The sequence below is a fragment of the Miscanthus floridulus genome, chromosome 6 (assembly GCF_019320115.1).
Source record: "Miscanthus floridulus cultivar M001 chromosome 6, ASM1932011v1, whole genome shotgun sequence".
Taxonomy (NCBI): domain Eukaryota; kingdom Viridiplantae; phylum Streptophyta; class Magnoliopsida; order Poales; family Poaceae; genus Miscanthus; species Miscanthus floridulus.
The window spans coordinates 79,367,948-79,391,019 of NC_089585.1; the positions used below are offsets into that span (position 1 = coordinate 79,367,948).

Consider the following 23,072-nt stretch of genomic DNA (forward strand, 5'->3'; position numbering starts at 1 on the left):
ACAGTAGTGGGCGGCGAAACCGGGCGTACGCGGAGGCCCAGAAGAAGAAGAAGGATGCTAAGACGGCAAAATGTAAGAAGAAGATCGTTGAGCGCGACGCTCTAGAAAAGCGTCACCCGGAAGCAGAAGCTCGAGGGTCTCCCAGTGGAGGCGTCTTCGTCGACGTCGGTGGAGGATTCGAGCGGCGATGATGGTGGTAAGGTGGAGCGGGGTCCCCTCGACCGCCTCCCTAACGTCAGGGAGATGGTTCTTGGGGCATCGGCCGGGCGGTCCGGCGTCCCAAGGAGGAGGAGGAGACGGTGACTCGGGGCAAATGAGCGCCCGCCCCATGGCCGAGGCCGATACACCCGAGACGAGGGCATTGGGAAAGCGCGCCGTCAGCCCGCTGGGCTCGATGGCAGAGGGTGGAGCAGGCGGCTGTGGGGCCGGCTCCACCGGGGGTTGAGCGAGCGCTGGAGTCTAGCGAAGGTCAGCCGGCCTCGGCGGATATGGGGGCCGCGCCACCGCCACCGTTGCAGAGGAGGGACGCGGTGAAGAAGCGGTTGGGCATCTGCTCGGGGTGAGTATTTCGCTAGTGAAGTCTTTTAACATCTCCTGCTTTTGTTTTGGTCATGGGTCTGACCGTGTTTTGCCCTCAGCAAGAAGCGTCAGGCGGAAGTGCCTGCCTTTGCGCCGCGTAAGGCGCTCAAGGTGGGCACGGGTTCCATCGCCCCAGGGGCGTGGAGGTATAGGAGTTGGTCGCCCAGGTAGGGGCTACCCAGGCGGCTGTGGGGCAAGAGGAGGAGGAGGAGCCTACACTCCACGAGGCCACAGCACCTGTAGCTGTCGAGGCCACTGTGGGTGCGGCCGAGACCCCCCTCGGCCATGGAGGCCACCGAGGGCGAGGTCGAGGTCGAGGCCCCCATGGTTGCTGAGGCCCTCCGAACCTCAGGGGCCGAGGTAGTGGAGATTGCGGCGCCTAGGAACTTCGGGGCCGAAGTGGTGGAGGCTGGAGTGAGTGCGGCGAGGGCGGCAGACCTTGAGGTGGAGACGGAGGCGAGGCAAGCCTCAACCCTGCCACCAATTCAGAGCGTGCTTCCGGTACAAGGGAGCGCCCGGGAGGCGGAGGTCCACCCGATCCCTGCCGACAATGCTTCCCGGGGGAAGGGGGTGGCTGATGCCGGGGCGGCCAGTGTCGTGGAACAACCGGCTTCAACTTCGGGCGAGGGAAGTGCGGCCCTCGTGCGAGTGCGGCCTGAGCCATACGGGTGGGATCACCCGTGCATTTGGTGGCGGAGCCAGGACGACCCCGAGGGGGGCCCATCTTTGCACTTGAGGACGCGGCCGAGGGGGGTCACTGGGACACCCTCGAGTAGTACCACAGCCTAGCGGAGCGATCGCTATGGACAACGCTGTCCGTTGTGGCCAATGACCTGCCCGGGGTTTTGCAGGTACGTATCCCCCTTTTCTCGTGTGACGTCGTCTTTCTCCGGGTTTATTCGTAGTGCTCAACTTGTGTTCTATAGGAGAGGGGCGTCTAGGATGAGCTCTATCGGCAGAGGGAGCTGCTCACCCACGCTAACGAGCTTCTGTCGGCATGGAGCGCGGAGGTGGAGGATCTCCGTCTTCGCTGTGACAACCGGGAGGCTGAGGCGGCCATGGCTCAGGGGCAGGTCGCCCCTTTGGCAGCATGGGTCAAGGAGCTGGAGGAGGAACTGGCCCGGGTGGCCGACGAGCGAGACGCCTCCAACTCCCGGGCGGAAGAAGTGAGGGCCACCGCCATAGCCACCGCCGGGCAGCTAGGTGCGGAGCAGCAGGCGCACGAGCTGATGAAAGGTGCCTTGGCAGAGGCCACCAAGGCGGCCGAGGCTTCCCAAGGCGAGGCCCTAAAATGGAGGGAAAAGGCCGAGGGTGAGTCCTGTTCCCTTTGTCTCATTCGTCTTTTCACGCGTTCGACACCTGACTTCTTGTCGCGACGCAGAACTGGAGAAGGAGGCTTCTAGGGCAGCCGAGGCCTCTTGAGTCGAGGTCCAGCGTTGGAAGGAGAAGGCCAAGGGTGAGTCCCATAGGCCTCACGCCCCCGTTTGGCCTGTTTTCTTTGACGCTTAATCCCATTCTACTTGTTTTGGCGCAGGGTTGGATGATGAGGTCTCGCGGTTGACCGAGGCCTCCGTCGCGCTACAGATAGTGCTCGATCATGAGATCGAGGAGCATGAGGTGCTACAGAGCGCAGCTTGCGCCGTCTGCGAGGCCCTGGAGATGGAGGGGGTTCAATCGGGCAGCTCTCTTAGGAGCCGCCTGACTGCGTTGATTGGCCAAGCGCGTCAGCGACTGCGGGAGGTGCTACACACAGGCGTCAAATGCGCCCTGGCCGTCGTCTCCTCACACTACGTTGGCGTTGACATCGAAGGTGTCAGTGATGGCTATGTCCTGTCCGAGGATGCCGTCGAGGCCGAGGAGGAGCTGATGAAGCTGGAAGCGACAGTCGAGGGCCCCGGCACGGCGTTGGCGAAGCTATTCGAAGAGGAGGTGGTCCCTCCTTTGCCGTCTGCCGACGCGGGAGACCCTGCGCCTTGACCTGGGCTGAGGGGGCCATGTAATAAGTTAGATTTGTTACTGTATCGTGACGTTTGTGGCCATCGAGGCCTTTGTGAGGTGCTTATATACATACGCTTTTTCTAATCGCTTTATTGTATTTCCGAGCCTCTGTCCTCTGTCTCGCCTCCGAACGTATCATCTGTAAAAACTCCCTTGGAGCCTAAGTCGTCCCTCGGGTAAAAGGTGGTGAGGGAGTTGCCGTAGCCTGGAGGCGTAGGTCATTCTCATGGCTCGGCTGGCCTTTTAGCCTTGAGACATACTTTTGGTCCTCAGGTTCTTTACAAATGATCTGTTAGAGCGCGCTAGAGAGAGTTTGGCGTAGGGATTTAACTGAAAATCGATTAAGAAATGGTGTCCGGGACTTAGGGGGGTTCCCCCCCTAGCCCCCGAGGGAGGTTCGGCCATGCGGAGGCATGGCCGAGTCTCCCTTGAAGCGTTATCGTAAAGTGTTTTTACCTTCTATTCTGATTTCTAGACAAGTCCTTTTGAAAAAACCCCCTTGGAGCCTGGGCTGCCTCTCGAGTGAAAGGTGGTGAGGGAGTTGCCGTAGCCTGGAGGCGTAGGCTTGTCTCTTAGCTCGGCCAGCCTTTTGCTCTTGAGGTGAACCTCTGGTCCTTAGGTTTTTTTTCGACTTGTCCTGGTACGGGACAGGTTCCCCTTGATGGGGGTTTCTCGAAAAATTAGAACAACTAAAGACGCTTCTTTAAAGTATTTTGAGAAACAAAATATACAATGCTCGGAAATTTAAGGGTAGAAGCGACGTAGCTGTTCTATGTTCCAAGCGTTGGTGAGGACTTCGCCCTTCTCATTGTCTAACTTATAGGTCCCGGGCTTTAGTACTTGAGAGACGATGTACGGCCCTTCCTAGGGTGGGGTCAGCTTGTGGCGGCCCTTGTTGCTCTGCCTCAGCCTCAGCACCAGGTCGCCCACCTTCAGGTCTCGGCTTCAGATGTGCCGGGCTTGGTAGCATCGTAGGGCTTGCTGGTACCTGGCTGAGTGTAGCAGCACGACGTCTCGGGCCTCCTCTAGTTGGTCGAGGGCGTCTTCGCGGGTAGTGCGGTTGCTTTGCTCATTGTACGCCTGTAGCCTCAGGGAACCATATTCTAAGTCAGTGGGGAGGATGGCCTCGGCTCCATAGACCAGGAAGAATGGTGTGAATCCCGTGGCTCGGCTCGGGGTGTTTCTTAGGCTCCAGATGACCGACGGGAGTTCGGCAAGCCATTTATTGCCAAACTTCTTCAACCGGTTGAATATTCTTGGCTTAAGGCCTTGTAGGATCATGCCGTTGGCACGCTCTACTTGGCCATTCATCCTAGGGTGTCCTACGGCCGACCAGGCCACCTAGATGTGGTGGTCGTCGCAGAACGTTAGGAACTTGCGACCGGTGAATTGTGTCCCATTATCAGTGATGATGGTGTTAGGAACCCTGAACCTGTGGATGATGTCAGTGAAGAATAGAACCGCTTGCTCGGATTTGATTTGCGTGATCGAGCGAGCCTTGATCCACTTGGAGAACTTGTCGATGGCTACTAGCAGGTGGGTGTAGCCTCCGGGGGCCTTCTGTAGAGGCCCAACCATGTCCAGACCCCACACGGCGAATGGCCATGTGACGGGGATGGTTTGAAGGGCTTGGGCCGGGAGGTGCGTCTGCCACGCATAGTACTGACATCCCTCGCAGGAGCGTACTAGCTTGGTGGCGTTGGCAACCGCCGTTGGCCAGTAGAAACCTTGGCGAAAGGCGTTTCCAACGAGTGTCCGAGGCGCCGCATGGTGCCCATAGGCTCCCGCATGCAAGTCCCAAAGCAGGGCCTGGCCTGCCTCAGTAGTGATGCATCATTGGAGGACGCCTAACGGGCCTCGCCTGTACAACTCGCGGTCGTAGAGGACGTAAGTTTTGGCTCATTGTGCAAGCCATCGGGCTTCAGTCCTGTCTACAGGGAGCTCTCCCCGGGTGAGGTAATCAAGGAGCAGGGTTCGCCAGTCCGTACCCTGGTCGGCCTCGGGAGGCTCTGCTTCAATTTCCATGACTTCAGGCTCGACTGCGGAGGCCTCGGCGGCAGAGGGGGCCTTGGACCCTTCGATGGGCTTGACCGGTGAGCCATCTTCCGCCGCCGGGGTGCAGTCGATGGAAGGTTTGCGGAGGTCTCTAGCGAAGATGTTTGGGGGGACCGGGGCCCTCACCGACGCCATTTTTGCCAGTTCGTCCGCGGCCTCGTTGTACTTTCGTGCAATGTGGTTGAGTTCGAGACCGTCGAACTTGTTCTCTAGGCGACGTACTATCGTGTAGTACGCCTTCATTTTGGGGTCATGGCAGCTTGACTCTTTCATCACCTGATCGATGACGAGCTGCGAATCACCCCGTACGTCGAGACGTTGCACTCCCAGTTCGATGGCGATTTGCAGGCCGTTGACGAGGGCCTCGTATTTAGCCACGTTGTTGGAGGCGGCGAAGTGAAGCCGGATCATGTAGTGCATGTGTACTCCAAGGGGCGAGACCAGGAGTAGGCCCGCGCCAGCCCCAGTCTTCATCAGAGACCTGTCGAAGTACATGGTCTAGCATTCTGATTGGATCTGAGCGGGTGGCAGCTGTGTGTCGGTCCACTCGGCTACAAAGTCGGCCAGGACCTATGATTTGATCGCTTTCCAAGGCACGAAAGACAAAGCTTCCCCCATGAGTTCGATAGCCCACTTGGCTATTCTACCCGAGGCCTCCCGGTTTCGGATTATCTCTCCTAGAGGAAAAGACGACACCACGGTCACCGGGTGGGACTCGAAGTAGTGACGCAGCTTGCGTCAAGCCAAGACTACGGCGTAAACCAGCTTTTGGATGTGGGGGTAACGCGTCTTAGTCTCGGAGAGCACTTCGCTAATGAAGTAGATAGGTTGTTGGATGGGAAAAGCATGTCCCTTCTCCTGCCTCTCGACTACTACGGCCACGCTAACCACTTGGGTCATCGCGGTGACGTAGAGTAAGAGGTGCTCGCCCTCGGTGGGTGGAACCAGGACAGGGGGGTTGGTGAGCATTGCTTTTAGCCTAGCAAGGGCTTCCTCGGCCTCGGTGGTCCAAGAAAAGCGCTCGGACTTTCTCAAGAGGCGGTACAGGGGCAGGCCTTTTTCACCGAGGCGCGAGATGAAACGGCTTAGGGCCGCAAGGCATCCCATGACCCTCTGTACCCCTTTGAGGTCTCGGATTGGGCCCATGTTGGTCACGGCCGAGACCTTCTCCGGGTTGGCCTCGATGCCACGTTCCGAGACTATGAATCCCAAGAGCATGCCTCGGGGAACCCCGAAGACACACTTCTCGGGGTTGAGCTTGATGCCCTTCTCTCTGAGGCATGTGAAGGCAACCTCCAAGTCGCCAACGAGATCACCGGCCTTCCTGGACTTGACTACGATGTCATCCACGTAGGCCTCGATGGTTCACCCGATGTGTTCACCAAAGACTTGGATCATGCACCGCTGGTAAGTAGCCCCTGCGTTTCTGAGGCCGAACGGCATGGTTATGTAGCAGTACATGCCGAATGGAGTGATGAAAGAAATCATGAGCTGGTCAGACTCTTTCATCTTGATTTGGTGGTAACCAGAATACGCATCAAGGAAGGAGAGGGTTTCGCATCCTGCAGTGGAGTCGACGATTTGGTCAATTCGTGGTAGTGGGAATGGGACCTTCGGGCACGCTTTATTTAGACCGGTGTAGTCCATGCACATCCTCCACTTGCCACTTTTCTTTCTGACTAATACAGGGTTAGCCAACCACTCTGGATGGAATACTTCCTTGATGAACCCGGCTGCCATGAGCTTCTGCACTTCTTCGCCGATGGCCCTGCGCTTCTCCTCGTCGAACCGGCGCAGGCGCTGCTTCGCCGGCCTAGAGCCCGCCCAGATATCTAAGGCGTGCTCGGCGACCTCCCTTGGTATGCCCGACATGTCCGAGGGACTCCACGCGAACATATCAACATTCGCACAGAGAAAGTCGACGAGCACAGCCTCCTATTTGCTATCGAGGGTGGCGCTGATCTTCAGTCCTCGGCCGTTGGGGACGGTGGGATCAACAGGGACGAGCTTGACAGCCTCCGCAGGCTCGAAGGTCCCGACGCGCCGCTTGGCATCGGGAACCTCGCTACCAAACTGGCCAAGATCGGCGATGAGGGTCTCGGCCTCCATGATGGCCTCGGCGTACTCGATGCACTCGACGTCGCAGTCGTATGCATGTTCGTACATGGAGCTAACGGTGATGATGCCATTGGGGCCTGGCATCTTGAGCTTGAGGTAGGTGTAGTTGGGGACCGCCATGAACTTGGCGTAGCACGGGCACCCCAAGATGGCGTGGTAAGCCCCCTTGAATCCAACCACCTCGAAGGTGAGGACCTCCTTGTGGTAGTTGGAGGGAGTGCCAAAGCAAACGGGTAAGTCGATGCGCCCGAGGGGTCGTGTGCACTTTCCTGGCACGACACCGTGGAAGGGCGCGGAACTGCCTCGGAGCCGTGACTGGTCAAGCTCTAGGAGCTCCAGAGTGTTGACGTAGAGGATGTTGAGGCCGCTGCCTCCGTCCATGAGCACTTTGGTAAGCCGGGTGTTGCCGACGATCGGGTCGACGACAAGCGGGTACTGCCCGGGGTTTGGAACATAATCGGGGTGGTCATCTCGATCAAAGGTGATTGCCTCCCGAGACCAATCGAGGTACTGGGGGGTGGCCACCTTGACCGAGAAGACCTCCCGGCGTTCCCTCTTTCGCTTGCGCGCCGTGAGGCATGCCGAGGGTCCGCCGAAGATCATGAAGGCGTTGCGTACCTCGGGGAACCCATCATCTTTATCGCTGTCCCTCTCGCCGGTGCCCCTTTTCCTGGAGTCATCGTCGTCGGGGAGCCCAAGCCTGGCGTAGTAATGCCGGAGCATGGTGCACTCCTCGAGGGCATGCTTCACCGGACCTTGATGGTAAGGACAGGGCTTCTTAAGCATGTCGTCAAATAGCCCGGGGCCCCGGGGGCCTCGGGGATTCCTACGATCTGCTGCGGTGACATGGCCGGCCTCGAGGACCTCCTACTTCCCTGGGCGACCCTTCTTCTTTCTCTTGGGGACGCGGATGGGCGAGGCCTCAGGGGCCTCGTCCTTCTGCTTCCCCTTGGCGTCGTTGTTGGGGAAGATGGCCCCAACCACCTCTTCGCCCGAGGCGAAGTTGGTGGCGATGTCGAGGAGTGCGGCCGCTGTGGTTGGTATGTTCCGGCCCAATTCTCGGACCAGGTCTCGGCAGGAGGTGCCAGAGAGGAATGCTTGGACGATTTCCGAGTCACCGACACAGGGCAACTCGGTGCATTTCTTGGAGAAGCGCCGGATGAAATCTCAAAGAGATTCGTCCGGCTTCTGGCAGCAACCTTTGAGGTCCCAGGAGTTCCCGAGGCGCACGTAGGTGCCCTGGAAATTTCCGACAAAGACCCTCACCAAATCATGCCAGTCGTGGATCTGTGCGGGGGGAAGGTGTTTGAGCCAGGCTCTCGCTGAGTCTAACAAGAACAAAGGGAGGTTGCGGATGATGAGCAGGTCATCGTCCGCACCACCTAGCTGACAAGCCAGGCGATAATCGGCTAGCCATAGCTCGGGGTTTGTCTCACCCGCTATACTTTGTGAGGTTGGTAGGTTGCCGGAATCGGGCTAGGAAGTGAGCGTTGCGGATGGCTCTACTAAAGACCCGAGGGCCAGGTGGCTCGAGAGAAGGACTGCGGTCCTCTTCGCTGTCGTAGCGGCCGCCTCAGTGTGGGTGGTAGCCTTGGCTGGCTCCATCGTCATGGCGCCGTCGCCTGCCAACTACTTCGTGGTCGCCTTGTGCCTCGCGTTGGTCTCTAGGTCGATCGCGCACCGAGGGGGCCCCGTTGGCCGTCGGCGCATGAGCGGGCTCGGGATAGACCGAGGCACCCTGGCCCTGGCGAGGTTGCGCCGTGGGTTGCTCCGAAGTGCCTCCGCGTCGGCGGGAGGCAGAACTTTCGGCCTGCTGCACCGCAGCGGTCTCGAGGAGGTCGCGGAGCTCTCCGCGGACCCGTCGCCCCTCGGTGGTGGAGGGCTCAGGCATTGCTCGGACCAGCATCGCAGCTGCTGCGACATTCTGGCTAGCGCGATTAAAGATTGGGGGTGGCTCACCCCCCTCATTGTCGTTGATGCGGTGATGGACGTCGCGGGCCCTCCGTCGGGCTCCTCCGCCCTCACCGCGCCCTTGCTGCTCCTACTCGAGAGTGTCCTGAAGCTGTTGCAGGAGGAGTCGGTCTTGTTCGACCTTGGCTTGAAGCTCGTGGAGCTGCTCCAGGTCTGGGCGTCGATGCTCCCCGCGGACGAGATTCTCGTTCCGTGCTACCGGGGCTTCGAGACGCGGAGGTGTGGCATCGCCCGCCCCTGGCCGGGGCGGGGAAGGGTTGCCTGTCCTCTTCGCCCGCCCTTGGCATCCCGAGCCCGATGTGGAAGCACTCACGAGACGGATCGTAAGTCCCTTCGTCGTCAGAGTCGGAGTAGCCGAAGCAGTAGTCGCTTGCAGTCATGAAGCGGCGCATGGCTTCGGGGTCACAAAGACTGGAGAAGTCTGCTCCAGCCCACGTCTCGTCTTCTTTTGAGGAGTCGGCGTGGGCGTGCGCTGATGTTGCGGGGGAGAAGTCGAGAGCAAAACGTTGGTGGAGTTCTGAGGGCTCTGCGTGCTTGGAAGCATAGGCAGAAGCGAAGGCGGCGGCAGCGTTTATCAACCCAAAGGGGTATGGGGATGGTGCTATTGTCGGGCGCCGCTCCGTCGGGGCTGGCCCCTTGGGAGGTGGCGGGACAGAGCTTGATGACGAGGCATCGCCGTGCATCGCCGAAATCTTTTCCTTGCCCAAGCTCAGGTTAGATAAGTCCCCGACCAGGGACTCTGCACCAACAGCTGGGCAAGGGATACCGGCGAAGCGCGGCGCGTCGCCCCGAGCTTGCGTGGTGTCGGAGCATTCCCGCTCACGTCGCGCCTGGCGAGTGCTACGGGAGCCGCGGCTTGGACGCTGCCTGCGCCTGGGCCGCGGGTCTGTGGTAACGTCGTCGGGCTGTGGAGCTCGGGGTGCGAGGAGTACCATATCGTATCCACATCCTAGAGACATGAACTCTAGGCTCCCGAACCATACCACCGTGCCGAGACGTAATGGTCGTACGGGGTCTGCCATCCGAAACTTGCTGGGACGATGAAGCTAACACGCAGCGAGCCCCTACCTGGCGCGCCAACTGTCGGTGTTTTGGACCGGGGGGTTCTTAACCAACGAGTGAATTTGTGCTGCGTGCCCCTAATCCCCGATGGTGATGCAAAGAGACACAAGGTTTATACTGGTTCAGGCAATCAACGCCCTACGTCTAGTCTGAGAGATCGATCTTGTATTCCTTGCACCGGAGTGCTCGTAGTAGGGGGTTACAAGCTAGGTGAGAGAGGGAGCTAGCCCTAGGTCTCGGTCGGGGGTGGTGCGGGCTGCTTGAGGCGTTGTTCTCAAGCAGCGTAGAAGTGTGTGGTTCTATTGGTGAGTTCCTCTTTCTGCTTGTCATTCTCCTCTCTCCTAGAAATGGCCCCGGCCCCTCCCTTTTATACTCTAAGGGAGAACCAGGACGTACATATGTTGCTACATAGCGTCCGATAAGTGGGGATGGCGTGTCCGAGCCCTGTAGCTGGCCACTGTTGTGGTATGGTCGATGGAGTGGCCCCGTCCTTGTCGTGCAGAAGTGACACGCCGGTCATACTTGATCTTGTACGTCGTGGGGCTCCAGTACAGCTTGAGGCAGGGCATGGCGGGTGACGTGCCGGTCATCGTGCGATGACGTCGTAGGGGGCCGAGGCTCTGCAGATGCCGAGGCCGAGCCATCGTGGGGGCTCGGCGGACATGGATCCCCAGGCTGCCGAGCCCCTGAAGCAAACTGCCGAGGCTTTGGAGGGAATTATTGGTCCTGGGTACTGATTCCGAGGCCACAGTATCCCGGTCGTGGCTCCCCACGCCGCGTTGTTCTCGGAGCAGGAGTTGGCGGCACAGTGAGGCATGGGCGTCAACCATGTGCATAGCGATGGGCACAGTAGCGGGTAACCCCTGTCCAGTCCCGCCCCCGTCCCGTCGGCCATTCCGCTGTACTGTGCCGAGCATACGGCCGATGTCAGTGGCAGCAGTTGGCTGAGTTAATGCGACGCGACGTTTGGTCAGAGGGACAGGTGAAGGAAGAGGCAGCGGAGTGTTGCCGAGCCCGCCTCGCGCGAGGCGGAGGGTCGGCGACCCGGCCGAGGCCTGCGACGAGAGGGACTTGGCCGAGGCCTTCGGTGGGGGATCGCCCGAGGCCAGCGGTGAGGGGGCCTCGAGCGATACGGAGAATTGGCCGAGGCCTTTGGTGAGAGGTCGCCCGAGGCCAGCGATTGTTAGCTGGTTTCGATCTTTACGAAGTCTAAGCAGTCGTTTTTTGATTTTTGCTTAGGGTACCCCTTCTCGCGGTATCCGACACCATCACACCCCACCTTGACTCACAACCAAGCGCTACCTAACTTATGTGGTGAACGAGCACGCATAAAAATTAAAACTGTGGCGAACCACATTCACACATGATAAGCTAATTTTTATGTGTGACCTTATTTACACAATATTGCTCCAAATATAAACCAAACCAACTAAATTCTGTATTTTATTTTTTCCGCTAGGGGTAACACTTGATACTGTTAAGTGCCTAAAATGGATGGAAGGCTATACTCCCTCTATCCTATATTATCTGTCGTTTTCGGTTTTCGTGCCATAAGTTTGACTCGATTTGTAGAAAATGCGTACAACATTTGTATCTCCAAATAAATTTATTAAAAAACTAGATTCAAAGATCTTTGCAATGATACTAATTATGTACCATAAATATTAATATTTTTGTAATATATATTTTATCAAAGTTGTTTCTCGAGAAGCGAAAGCGACAGATATTTTGGGACGGAGGGAGTACATGTAAGTGATTTTTGTTTCTGGGACTAATAGGTAAGTTTAAAAAAAGAGGGTCATATAAGGAAGACATAATTTTTTAAAGATCATACAGGTAATCCTACTGCCACCTAAAAATCAAGAGATGGTTTGGTGCATAGGGGTCGTATGCCCGCTCCTAGGATCGAAGTCCGCCCGGTTTGACCGATGGAACCATATGGACACCGACGCAATCACGTCACGTCCCAGCAAAATCGGTTTCCTGTGCTGATGGGCTCCACGTTTGGCACTAAATCACGCGACCTTTCAAACTCCAGTCACGCATAGAAAAAAATAAGGAAAAAGAAAATAGAAAAGAAAATAAGGAAAAAGGGTGCAATGCTAAGAATACGAGAGGGGAAATCAATAATAGCGACGAAATCAATAATAGCGACGACAGTTTTGCAAAGCGGTGACAGTTTTGCAAAGCCACGGTTAGTGGTGGCAAATGTCTCGCGTATTCACGATCAAAGACAAAGAAAAGCAGACGCTACAATCTTGTAGAGACAATCCTGGTGCTGGACATGACCACAGTGAAACGGTTTATCATTAATGCTTCATTCACCTTAGGCTAATCCTACTATGTGGCTCATATGCGGGAGGCATGACGACCTGTGCCTTGTTTTCATTAAGGAGCAATGCTTGTAGCTCTAGTTTTGCAATAACATAGGTTAATGGGTGCTCAAAAAAATTATCTCTTTAGCGCCATAGACGTGGACAAAAAAAAATTATGGTCCCGTGTAACGAACGGGTACTATAACACGTGAGTTTTCTCCAGTCGCAACAACCTCGTAACCTAACAGAAAATGGCCGACTTAAAAAGAAAACAGAAAATGGCCTGAGCCCAAAGCCCCAATGCCAGGTTGAGCCCAGATGTGGCCCTCGTAGAATCGCCCGATCGCAGGTCCGTCCACCGGCGACCCATCCTGCTCACTTCCATCCGGGCCCCAGCCCGCCACGAGTCCCCGCTCCCACCGGCTCCTCCTCGCCGCCATTAGCGCGCCCCGACCTCGACTTTCTCCATCTAGGGTTTCTCTCTCCGTCTCCTCCCCCATCGAATCGAAGCTTCGCATGGAGTCATCGCGGTCTCGGAAGCGGACGCGCCAAGCGTATGACTGCGACGCCGCGCCGCCACCAGAGCGAGAAGTGGTAGGGCCCGCTTTGCTCGTGAGTACTCGCAGATTTGCGGGGTTTCGGGTTGTGCTGATGCAGATTTGGCCTTGCTGTGCACGCAGGTAGCGAGGGGTGGCGTGTCGCCGCCGTGGAGGGAGGACGACCGCGACGGACACTACGTCTTCGATCTCGGCGAGAACTTGACCCGCCGATGTGAGCGCCCCGACTCTTTGACTCTCCCCTTGAGTTCCTCGAGCCCTTGTGCATGGATAGCGTTTAGTTGTGTCTAATAATCTGTAATTAGTGGTATCTTTTTGTTATTTTGGTTTCATCTGCTTTTTTACTCCTGCGATCCCGCTTGCATACTGGCAGTTAGTATACTTTTAGGCGTTCCATTGTCCTGTCAAGGTGTGATAATTTCCTCTCCTGTAATCTGGGCTTGTTAGATTTCCTATATAAAAGGGTTGTTTGCTTGTATTTATTATGTGAGGTAAAGGAGCTGAATGAAGCAGGGCTGAATGAAGCAGTTTTTGCTCGTATATAAAAGCAGTTTTTGCGATTTTAATAGTAATAAACTTTATGCATGTATGCGTTTCGCATGGTGCATGCTTAGATTTAGTTCAATATATGGTTATGTTTATTGACAGACTGCTTTTGGCTGTGCAGATAAAATCTTGAGCAAAATGGGAGAAGGTTTGGGTTTTCTGCAATCTGCCGTCTCCTCTTCTGCTGGGTATCTTCGCTATTATTCTAATGAAGAGGACTGCGAGTTGGATTTTCGTAGGTACTTTTGGGCGTGTTTTGGAATGTTGGGACCGTGAAACACGTGAATATGTTGCCATAAAAGTTGTTCGCAGTATCCACAAGTACCGTGATGCTGCAATGATTGAGATAGATGTGCTCAATTGCCTTGCAGAAAATGAGAAATACAGATCTCTGTGAGTATCCCAAAAACCTTATTACTTAAAGTATAACCCTATTCCGTTTCTGACTTTATAGTTCCTCTTCAATTGCCAGCTGTGTCCAAATTCAGAGATGGTTTGACTATCGTAATCATATATGCATTGTAAGTGCTAGCTTTTTGGCCAATTATACTAGTTTCTAAAAGTCAGTTACCAATTCTCAGAATGCATTTCATTTTTGCGGATGTGTTGTTTGTTTATAATATTTATCTTATTGGCCCTCCCAATACACCTTGTATGGAATGAGAGACTCATCTATAGAAATTATGATAACTCACCTGTAGTAAGATTTGCATGACTGCAAAATCTTTTTGTTCTTCACTCATAAAGGTTCCCTCATATGGTCACAAATTAAAAATATTCTTTATATTCAGTGGATATCAATGATTTTGTCAGGTCTTTGAGAAGCTTGGACCAAGCTTGTATGATTTTCTAAAGAGAAATAGATACCAACCTTTCCCTGTGGAACTTGTGCGGGAGTTTGGACGGCAACTGTTGGAATCTGTAGCATGTGTGTTAGTTATTGCTTGATTCTGCATATCAATTATTAGCTAATTTGGTAGCTGCAGCTTCACTTTTTTATTGCTCCAAAGGGGCAGTGTTGACCATCTTTCTTCCCTTTTTCTGTAACAGATATGCATGAGTTGCGGCTTATCCACACTGATCTGAAGCCAGAAAACATACTTCTTGTGTCTTCTGAGTATATAAAAGTTCCAAGTACAAAGGTACTATTCTCACCCATTTTTTTTAATGATTACCTGCTATTTCTTTACTAGGCATACAGTATTAGCAGTTTTCTTGAATGATTGCTTGGGGTTGTGCAGAAGAATACGCAAGATGAGATGCATTTCAAGTGCTTGCCAAAGTCTAGTGCCATAAAGCTGATAGATTTTGGTAGTACCCGCCTTTGATAATCAGGACCATAGCTCGATTGTTTCTACGAGGCATTACAGGGCACCTGAAATAATCTTAGGTAAATTGGTTATTCTTGAAGGTTTGATTCAGTTTTATCATGTTTGAGATATGAACTATGAAGGGCGGGTCTGGTGCAAGCAGTAAGAGTCTTACCGCCTGTGACCGGAAGATCCCGGGTTCGAGTCGCAGTCTCCTCGCATTGCACAGGCGAGGGTAAGGCTTGCCACTGACACCCTTCCCCAGACCCCGCACAGAGCGGGAGCTCTTTGCACTGGGTACGCCCTTTTTTTGAGATATGAACTATGATCATTCAAAGTGAAGATTTCTGTGCTCTTGTTTCCTTTTGTTTAATAAAACTTACAGTGGGGGTCTCCCCTGCTGTATTTTCCGTTCAAAAAAAGATTTCTGTGCTCTTAAATATGCTCGATAGAGTAAAACACACATCGTCCAAAATCTTAGCAAAATCTTGGGGCATCCTGGTTTATACTCTTATTTACTCCTAAATGATCCGTTTGAATCAAATCTGAAAGAAAAAAAAAACTTGGTACTTCTTCCTCTTTGATTGTTTGGTGTTTTCTGCACATATTTAGTTTTATAGTTGATGGTTGAGCAATATTGTCACTGTATTGATGAATTGAACTGAGCTCTATGCTGTGCAGAATAAGAGTTAGACCTTTTATACTGTTTCATTAGTAGTCATGCCAGCTATAATGATAGTTGCTAAAGGTTTCTTCTCCAATTCTGTAAGTCACTAGTTCTGATGTTGGATATTTCTATTGCAGGTTTAGGCTGGAGTTTTCCATGTGATATTTGGAGTGTTGGCTGTATTCTTGTTGAGCTATGCTCAGTTAGATCTCTTCTCACACTTTATTTTTCTAGTACCAGTCTGGTAATTGTTTTCCTAACATCACAATTTTTGTAGGGGGAAGCATTGTTTCGGACACACGAGAATCTGGAACACCTAGCAATGATGGAGAGGGTTTTGGGACCTCTACCAGAGCATATGATACGGAAAGCAAGGTGTGTTATTTGCAATCTTAATTTGTAGGCCATTTTAGCTTTTGAATGAAATGTATTTGTGTTCAAATCAGCTTTCGATAAGCATATCTTTATATCTTTATTTTTATGTTTGAGTTCATTTTTTTGGTGGGGCTGGGATTTTGGGTATTACTGTGCTTTCTTATCTATTTAGTGAACATTCATTTATCTAATCATTTTGAGAAAATGACGCATTCAATTCTGCCTGTAGTAGAGTATCAGTGTTACATTTTTGTAAACATTTTGAGAAAGTGGCGCTTTCTTCTTTATTTATTGAACGTTTCTAATCTGTTACACTTCATTATATTTCATGATTAGCAGAGTATTAGTGTACTTAACTAGCATATGGTTTTATTCTATTTTGTTTATTGCCACTTGAATTTCAACACTAATAGCTGCCTTTTATCTATTCTATTTCTTTTTATTGCTACTTGATTTTCAAAGTCAATAACTACCTTTGTGGCCACGACTAATACTAACTTGCACCCCCCTGTTTTGTTTCTTGTACCTTGATTGTGATAATTTTGCGTGTGTGTATCTCTGCTATGTGTATTGCTTGCTTGTTATATTTTAATTTGTGATGTTGAAATTTCTTGGAAACTCTTGTAATCTTTTTTTTTGTTTCTTTATTCATTCATTGTGCTTACATGTGTCACCTGGAATGTGTAGTTCTTCTACTCAGAAATATTTTAGGAGAGCAACACGCTTAAATTGGCCTGAAGGTGCTGTTTCAAGAGAAAGCATCAGAGCTGTGAGGAAACTGGATCGACTAAAGGTTTTAGTTCCCTCATTTCTGCTACTTTAGCCATGCTTATCCATCCACTTGCCACGCTTTGACGCAGACATTTTAATATTTTCTTGTCTTTGTTCTGATTATCTTATTTCCTAGATTTCAAGGGTAACTAGGGGTCAAGGTTAGAAGTTGGGGTTTGCGCTTGTGATTAGTTGTAGTCATTAGCTATATTGTTTGCTATACCTGCTAGTATTTTTTTTACATTAATGTAAGAATAACATTTATGAGCTTTCTTTTGGAAGGAACAAAATTGACTTAAAATATAATTGTGCATGGACAAAAATGATATTGTTCATGAAAGTGTTAGAAAGATGCCAAACTTTTCTTTTGGGAGACACAAATTTGCTTGATAATAACACATTATAAAACAGGCATGAAGAGGACAATCTGCGACTAACTCAGACATAAAATAAGTTTGGCTTGTTGGATGCAAATATAATAACATAAGAGCGCAATTTTTCTGTTTCATTCAGTGAATTGATAGTGCTATCTTCAAAATTCCTTAGTACAGAATGATAGGTTCTAACTAGTAGTGCTGCTGTTTATTTAACATTTTAAAGTAATATATGATGTGAAACGTAACTGAAATGAGTAAGAAGAAGCTATGAAGATAGGATGATTGAACTTACAAATCCTGAACCATATGAACCACAACTTCAGGACTTGGTATCGAGGAACGCTGACCATTCAAAGGCGGCGCTGGTGGACTTGCTATACAGTCTCCTACGATTCGAGCCATCGGAACGTCTGACAGCGCAAGAAGCTCTGGACCATCCATTCTTCAGGAACCCAACATGACTTGTTGAACAGACTTGACTCATGTAACTGTACTTGAAGAAGGTGGTAGGGAGAAAGCAGGCAGAGCCATCCATTGCAAAGCTGAAGGCATCTTGCTCCTCTGTATACCAGAAAGTTTGTGTAAGCCTTGGCATCTTGCTCCTCTGTATACCAGAAAGTTTGTGTAAGCCTGTGAATAAGGCTTCTTGTGGTGATAAGGCTGATGCTTCAGTCACCCAATGTAATGTACACTAGCATTTTTCGTAGGGAGTTTAGGGCGCCAGATGGCGCTTGTATGTTGTTAACCGGGATGTGCTTTGAGCTTGCGTCCCAATGCCCTGGTGCGGTAATCCAATTGCAAATGTTGAAATCGAGCATAAAGGGGCATCCGTATAGCTTATGATTGAAGTGTACCCTTTGGGATGCCCGTGTAGTTGTGCTCCCGTAGCTGCTCTCATCTGTTGGTACAAATATCGTGATGTCTATATCTCTGATCTTGCTGCGGATGGTTGCACATGGCATGGATGTCATGAGTTTGGGATTTGTTAAACGTGGGCATGAAATGCCGTGTCCTGTTGCTGATACTTGTGTAGCTGCTGAAGTCCTGGGTGGTTTGAATTCTGGCGTGTCTGGGCCATGAGTGCAGTTTTGATGAACAGCGTGCCTGCAAGTTTGCTGGACTAGAAAGGATCTTCACAGGTAAGCGGGTAGTACATCGCTGGCTGGGACCAGAATCGGATGGCTTCTATTTTTCGTTCACCCTGCAAACAAAACTGGAGCACTTGTTCTGCACCACACTTGCATGTTGGTACCTACTCCGTAATCTTTTCGGAGCCATGCTCCTGCGTCACGCTCCGTGATCGGTCCCTTGTCTTTGCTTGCTCGTGTTGTGTGGCGGTGAGACGGACACATGAGGAGAGGAGGCACGGTCACCCGAGCAGCTGTGCCATACTGCCATAGCCAGCGGCGTCGCTGTTGCGTGGTCGTCGTCGTGTCTCCACGGGCCGTTGTCGTGTAAAAGCTTGGGGCGCTTCCCGTCAGGTCAGACCGTCTCGCGGGGGCCTGCTGTCGTCTCGGCGGCCTCAAGTTATCCAACACCAACAGCCAGCCGCTGCGACTGCGAGGGACAAGGACAAGGCCTTTTTGCCAGTGCGTGGCACAACTAAAAAGGCCGCCCAATGTGAACGGTGATGTTGATGCACAGTGTCCTAGGACTTGTAGATTGGCAGTTGTACATTGGTTAGTTGGGATGTCGCTGCGAATAATTCCTTATGGTTGTAGAAATCACACACACCAGTAGTACTCTATTGCTGCCTATTTGCTGCGATGCGCTCCGTTCCAAAGTCCAGCTCTGAAGCTGAAATATCAGCGCGACTGTGCCGTGCCGTTGAAAGCTAGAACAGCTTGGGGCGGCCATGTGCTCGCGACCTTGTTTGTTTCTTGCATTGCATTCCAGCTCCATTGTAGTATTGTTGACGGATGGGCCTACGAAAAAAGCTGACATGTCCGCATCCTCATCTGTCTCTTTTTTTCTTTTTCATTCATCAGGGATTTTCTCGTCGGATCTGCTTGCTTGGCTAATGGCTGTTGTCTGTCTCGCTAGCCGGCACGAGAGCTCCCCTGCCGTGCCCGGGACCAGGCGATGAGGTCCGGTGGTCCGCTCCGGACTCCGGTCCCGCAGCGCTCCGTGGACTTCCTGCAACAATCCTGATGCAGACGCTGCTCTACTCTCTGTCAGAGCCCGTGAGTGTTCCCGAACCACACATGTCATCGTCACCCTGTTTCTTGTGTTCGCTGGCCATTGCCCTGTAGCCTTGCTCGTGTTCCCTGGCCAGGAGAGGGACACGTGCACCATCCACCGTCAGGGACGGGCCCGCGCGCGGTCGCCAGCATATGACACAAACCCGGCGACAATAGCACCTGGCCCGGCGCTTCGATCAGCAGTCACATGTGCCGTACACGAACCGTTGCCATCCTCTCTTTCCTTTCCCTTCCTTTTTCACGGTGCTTGGTTCCCCTGTCGCCGTTGGTGACGCGCCGACGCGCCACACACACACCGGCACCGTCCGACGACCGGCCCGGCGCGACCGACCACAGACTATCGGTGCAGCTCGCGTCGGCGCGTGACGCTGGTGACAGGGGCGTTTAGTTCGTGAAATGAAAAATTTTGGAATGTCACATCGAATGTTTCGGAGATGTCGGAAAAGGTTTTTGGATACTAATAAAAAAACTAATTACATAGCTCGTCTAAAAACTGCGAGACGAATTTATTAAGCATGATTAAGTTAGCATTAGCACGTGTTAGTTACTGTAGCACTTATGGCTAATCATGGACTAATTAGTCTTAAAACATTCGTCTCGTGATTTTCAACCAAACTGTACAATTAGTTTTTTTTTATCTATATTTAATACTCCATACATGTACCGCAAGATTTGATACGATAGTTTGGGGTGAAAATTTTTAGGAACTACACCGGGCCTTAATTAATTATGACCAGCAGCCACTTCAAGAAATGGCCGTCGGCATTGCAGACCTTGCGCGGGCACGTGGAGAGGCGGCCTCTGTCCTCAGCGCTGTGCTAGTAAGCCCTTGTTTAGTTTGCGAAATTTGGAATTTGGGACTACTGTAGCATCTTCGTTTTTATTTGATAAATAGTGTCCAAACATTGACTAATTAGGCTTAAAACGTTCGTCTCGTAATTTCCCACCAAACTGTGCAATTAGTTTTTCTTTTCGTCTACATTTAATGCTCCATGCACGGGCCGTAAACATTCGATGTGACAGGTACTGTAGCAACTTTTTAGACTTTGGGGTCCAACTAAACAAGGCGTAAAAAGCAAGAGGGAGAACCGGAAACTTGGGTTTCAGAGCTTCACATCCGATCTGTGTGAAACCCTTGAACCGTTGTTTCAGGGTACTCTCAGTTTCCAAGAAATGACATCGTCATTCGTCAGGCAGTAAATAGAACTATCATATATGCAAATATAAATAATGCAGATCAGGCTTCATATTTCCATCTTTTCTGCTGCATCCCTATCTCCATTATTGCTCTTCCTTCTACTATAGTCTGTGTCATCGTCGTTACGTACGCGCCGTATGTATGCACGTATTATATGTCCGGTTGCAAGCTATATATTGTTGAGACGACGAAAGCGGCGCATCCGCTTGAATTCAACGGGTCATTTATCAGCATATTCGCTGGTTGGTTTCTGGGCTGATAAGCCCAATTAATACTGATTTGTTGTGAAAGAAAAATACTATAGCATGGCTAATAAGCCATGACTGAAACCAATAAACGAACAGGCTGTATGACGTTAGGATGCATACGTAAATCAATGCCACCGAATAAAAAAACAGCCAAAAGAAAAGAGTTCGCTCTCTCCGCGTGCGCATACACGTACTTATGTACTCCCTTCTCCACGAAAGAATAAATTTCTAGCAACTTTAGGATATATTAGCAAAGAAGATAAAAAGACCATGTTGTCTCTCATTAAACTGCTAAACCTTAATAGCTCTCCAGTTACTAAGAAGCCTAATTAAATAGTGTCGTTTGGAGTATCTAGTAGCAGCGCAGGGGAGAGAGGTTGTGTTAAATACAACCTAAACTACGAGTGAGATTAATGTGGATCGGCGAATCATCCACCTCCAGAAATCGATTTTTTTAGAGACAAATTTTTTTGCTAAAAATTACTTCTTTCAGGGACAGGGGGAGCATTACACACAAAACTGCATAGTACCTATATATTGTGTTTGGTTTAATAAATTACTCTAGATGAGACGTTGTACCGTGAGTCTGTATCTCAAATTTTGGTGAAACGACTTTATTTCTTACAGCAGTACTAATTGTTAATTTATAGGAACGAGGGGAAGATGCATCAACTCATTTCGTTTCACAAATCAAATCAAAAAATATATAATATAAGGTCACATCATGTATTTTTTTTTCACAGTCATAGTCATACACGTATTTGATTAATATAGAAGGAAAAGCAAACACAGTATAAACCTTAGTAAGCCCAGGCTTACCGAGGTGCACACGGAAGGTAAAAACACGGAAAGGGAAAAACGTTGGACTATAATGGGCATGCTCGCTTTTGCTCTTTCGCGAGTTTTGGCTGGCAGCTGGATTAACAGCGGATTAAAAACCATCTCCAGCTATAATTTTTAGAATTTTGTCTTAAAGAGCCGGTTTTCTAGCTTTTGGCTTTTTGCTACTGCCATTTATAATAATTTTTTAGCTTCTCAACACACTTTTTTTTAAGAAAGGATGGCAAAAGCTTTGCCATGATTTCTCAACATACTAAAAACTAAAAAAACTCCCCATAACGTTTTTTTCAGCGTTTAGTCCATTTCCTCATAAACCAACTTTTCAACTTTTTAAAAGCTAGGTCAACAACTAGATTGTTTGTTTAAGTTGAAGCAAACAGATTTTAGTGTCATGACTCATAAGTCTTTGTTGACCCTGGTGACAATTTATCCTAGATTCGTTCCTAGGCTGGCTTCACAGCAAAGCCGATTAGCTGTCACTTAAAATGTCACTAGCTGCTGCTGCTAGCGTAGCGGCTGCGGCGGTAGAAGCTGTTCCGACCAAGCTGATTACATTCATCAGTAATAATCAAAACAATGCATTTTGCGTACAAAAGATATGTCAGCAGAATCATAGTACCAACTATCAACAGTTATATTTTGAAAGGCCTCCTTTTTTTTTTGCAGAACGAATTTTTGTCCGCAGTTTTTTTTGTTTGTTTGCAGAGTATGCGTATCGCACACAGATGAACTACAGCAACTTAGGCTGGGTAGGGTCAGGGCCGTCCCACAAATTTCATGGGCCCTTGGGCCAGTAAGAAACTAAGGGTCCGGTAATGTAATATTTGAATAGGACGATTAAAGTATATAACTTGTAGCATATATTTAATTATGTCCGCCAATTGATACGCAGGCCTGTTGGTACGCACTGTTGCCTTGCCGACGTATGGACTGATAGCATGTAGTATACAGTATACACATGAGTACCCTCATGGGCCCCCAGCCTCATGGGCCCATGGGCATCGCACAGGCTGCCCTCCCCCATAGGACGGGCCTGGGTAGGGTGTGCTTACAATCTTATGATTCATGAATAAAGAGAAATGAAGTAAAGTCTCCTTTGGCACGGCTCATTCAAAACGGTTTCACCGGTGAAGCCAAAGCCGGTGAAGCCAGAAAAACTGACTTTTTTTTGTTTCTAGTTTATTTTAACCCCGGTTTGCAAAACGGCTTCACGTACAGTGCCTCGATTTGCGCAAAATAGATGAAGCCGAAGCTGGCATAAGCCGTGTCAAAGAGGCCCTAAGTACAATTGTATCACATGTCCCAAAATTTAAAAAAAGTTATGACAAATTAAGTAGTAATGGAGAAGTCATTATGTCCCTCATTAGGGCTCTGTATTTGATCACTTAGCTCATAGCTAGCTGCTAAAAGTCAGCTATTTGCTACCATCAAGCTAATAGCTATCTCACTAGTTGGCACACATGCTCGGCTGCGCTTCTTTCTCTGGCTGCAGCTGTGGCTGTTTCTTATATATGCATCATATGTTGCTAGACCCAATTTTTTACTATTTGGTTTTTTTTAAAAGTTCTTATAAATAGATCTCTGGCGGAAAGAATTCAGGAAATGGACCCTTGGCTCGGCGCCAGATGACTGGCGCCGAGCTCGGTGCCACCGTCACTCGGGCGCCGAGCTCCTGGGCACGGGGCAATGGCCTGCTAGGGGCTCGGCGCCATAGTGACTGGCGCCGAGCTCGAAAATATCTACCTGCCCGCGCATCTTCCTCCTTCCTTTCTCACCCAAGCTTTCCCTGCCCGCGCCGTCGCCGCTGCCCTTGCCCGCTCCGCCGCCGCCCTTGCCCGCTCCACCGCCGCGCCCGTGCCCGCCACGCGCGCCCCGCGCCACGCC

At 51.0% G+C, this 23,072-nt stretch overlaps 1 protein-coding gene across 1 annotated transcript; it reads left to right on the forward strand.

The window, feature by feature from the left end:
- Positions 1–12,399: 12,399 nt before the first annotated feature.
- On the forward strand, positions 12,400–17,515 carry LOC136456198 (serine/threonine-protein kinase AFC3-like). Its single transcript, XM_066455980.1, is given in 13 exon segments — positions 12,400–12,692; positions 12,779–12,869; positions 13,323–13,349; positions 13,441–13,594; positions 13,674–13,722; positions 14,015–14,129; positions 14,252–14,343; positions 14,443–14,520; positions 14,522–14,591; positions 15,316–15,380; positions 15,456–15,553; positions 16,241–16,346; positions 17,025–17,515. Coding segments are annotated over 13 exon segments (1,161 nt in total). The 5' UTR covers positions 12,400–12,614; the 3' UTR covers positions 17,163–17,515.
- Positions 17,516–23,072: the final 5,557 nt, after the last annotated feature.